This window comes from Glycine soja, chromosome 6 (genome assembly GCF_004193775.1).
Source record: "Glycine soja cultivar W05 chromosome 6, ASM419377v2, whole genome shotgun sequence".
Classification (NCBI taxonomy): Eukaryota; Viridiplantae; Streptophyta; class Magnoliopsida; order Fabales; family Fabaceae; genus Glycine; species Glycine soja.
Genome location: NC_041007.1, coordinates 30,651,390 through 30,654,232, shown reverse-complemented (window position 1 = coordinate 30,654,232; position 2,843 = coordinate 30,651,390). Strand labels below are relative to the sequence as shown.

Below are 2,843 nucleotides of genomic sequence, written 5' to 3'. Positions count from 1 at the left end.
AAATGCAATCTTCATTTGATCTTGTACTTTCATCCATTCTTATTCATCTGCATGTTTAGTTTTGTTGCGATTAAACGGTACAAATTCGACAATGAGTCTTGTGAAGGTACTAATACAGAGGACCCAGACGTCGATTTTGAGCAAATAGTAAACCAAGCCAAGGATGAAGAAGATGAAGATTGGGGGCTTCCCCCAGAGCTAAAATGGATGGTCGAACAGGAAGACCGAGAAGTGAAGCCACACTAAGAAGAAATGAAGATCGTAAACTTAGGCGTTGGTGAGGAAAAGAAAGAGGTAAAGGTTGGCACGGGCATGACCACACCTATCCGAGATGAATTGGTGGCTCTGCTATCAGACTACCAAGACATCTTTGCTTGGTCATACTAAGATATGCCCAGCTTGAGCCCCGACATTGTGCAGCATAGGTTGCCTTTGAATCACGGTTGTTCCCTGGTGAAACAAAAACTAAGAAGGATGAAGCCTAAGATGTCCTTAAAGATAAAAGAAGAGGTGAAAAAGAAGTTTGATACTAGCTTTTTGGCTGTGGTTCGATACCCTGAATGGGTTGCCAACATTGTTTCAGTCCCCAAGAAGGATGGGAAAGTGTGAATGTGCATGGACTATCAGGATCTAAATCGAGCTAGTCCAAAGGATAACTTTCTTTTACCACACATCGATGTTTTGTAGATAACGCAGCCAATTTTGCTTTGTTTTCTTTCATGGACGGTTTTTCGGGCTACAACCAAATAAAGATGGCAATGGAGGACATGGAAAAGACGACCTTCATTACCTTGTGGGGGACGTTCTGCTATAAAGTGATGTCCTTTGGGCTTCAGAATGCTGGGGCAACCTACCAATAGGCTATGGTAGCATTATTCCACAACATGATGCACAAAGAAATTGAAGTCTGCGTGGATGATGTGATTGCCAAGTCTAAAACCGAGGAGGAACACCTCGTCAACTTGCGAAAGTTGTTCGAGAGGTTGCGTAAGTACCAACTAAGATTGAATCCCACCAAGTGTACTTTCGGGGTTAAGTCGGGAAAATTCTCGGTTTCATCGTAAGCCAAAAAGGGATAGAGATGGACCCGGACAAAGTAAAAGCCATCCTTGAAATGCCTGAGCCACGCACCGAGAAGCAAGTCCGAGGTTTCTCGGGATGCCTAAATTATATAGTGAGGTTCATATCGTAGCTAACCGCTACTTGTGAGCCTATCTTCAAGCTATTACGCAAGAACCAGTCCGTCCAATGGAACGATGACTGTCAAGTGGCGTTCGGAAGGATCAAACAATGCCTTATGAATCCTCCTGTGCTTATGCCACTAGTGCCTAGAAGACCCATTATCCTATACATGATGGTGTTGGATGAGTCAATGGGGTGTATGGTGGGACAACATGACGAGTCCGGGAAGAGGGAACGAGCCGTCTATTACTTAAGCAAGAAGTTCACGGCCTGTGAGATGGACTACTTTTGCTTGAAAAGACATGTTGTGCCATGGTGTGGGCAGCCCACTGTCTAAGGCAATACATGTTGAGCTACACCACTTGGTTGGTATCCAAGATGGACCCAGTCAAGTACATATTTGAAAAAACCACTCTCACCGGACGAATTGCTTGGTGGCAGGTTCTGCTGTCGGAATTTGACATTGTTTATGTCACTCAAAAGGCAATAAAGGGAAGCGCCTTGGCAGATTACCTAGCTCCGCAACCCATCAATGACTACCAATTAATGCATCCAGAATTCCCGAATGAGGACATCATGACCTTGTTCAAGGAGGAAGTAGAGGATGAAGATAGGGATAAATGGATTGTGCGGTTCGACGGTGCATCCACCACACTAGGCCACGGAGTAGAGGCAGTTTTGGTTACCCTCGACGATCAGTGCAGACCCTTCACAGCTAGATTGAGCTTTGACTGCATGAACAACAAGGCCGGGTATGAGGCGTGCACCCTTGGGATCCATGTAGCGGTTGACTTCAAGGTCAAATTGCTCAAAGTATATGGGGACTCAGCCTTGGTAATCCACCAGTTGAGAGTAGAATGGGAAACTAAGGATCATAAGTTGATACCCTACCAGGCCTACATCAAGAAGCTGACGGAGTTCTTCGATGACATATCCTTCCACCACATTCCTGGAGAGGAGAATCAAATGGTCGATGCACTTGCCACTCTAGCATCCATGTTTCAGCTGACCCCGCATGGGGACTTGTCGTACATTGAGTTCAGATGTCGCGGCAAGCCAGCACGTTGCTGCTTAATAGAAGATGAGCAGGATGGTAAAACGGGGTACTTTGATATCAAGCGATACATCAAAGACAAGGAGTACTGACAAAAGGTTTCCGACAACGACAAGAGGACATTGCGAAGGTTAGTAGCCGGCTTCTTCCTGAGTGGAGATATCCTGTACAAGAGGAACCATGATATGGTTTTGCCCCGATGTGTGGATGCCAGGGAGGCTAAGCAGATGCTAGTGGAAGTGCATGAGGGGCCCTTTGGAATACATGCCAATGGACATGCCAAGGCCCAGAAGATTCTGAGGGCAAGGTATTATTGGCTCACCATGGAAAAGGATTGTTGCCTCCATGTGAGAAAGTGCCACAAGTGTGAGGCCTTCGCGGATAACGTCAATGCTCCGCCCGTACCTTTGAACGTCTTGGCAGTGCCTTGGCCATTCTCTATGTGGGGAATAGACGTGATTGGAGCTATTGAGCCCAAGGCTTCGAACAGACATCGCTTCATTTTGGTTGCGATCGACTACTTCACCAAATGGGTTGAAGCGGTTTCATACGCTACTGTGACAAGGAGTGTGGTGGTCAAGTTCATCAAGAAAGAGATAATTTGTTG

General features: G+C 46.1%; 1 protein-coding gene across 1 annotated transcript; it reads left to right on the top strand.

Moving 5' to 3' along the window:
* The first annotated feature begins 1,560 nt into the window (after positions 1-1,560).
* Positions 1,561-2,328, top strand: LOC114416077. The gene has a single exon (XM_028380956.1). The coding sequence runs from the start codon at positions 1,561-1,563 to the stop codon at positions 2,326-2,328; it is 768 nt and encodes a 255-aa protein (XP_028236757.1).
* The last annotated feature ends 515 nt before the right edge of the window (positions 2,329-2,843 follow it).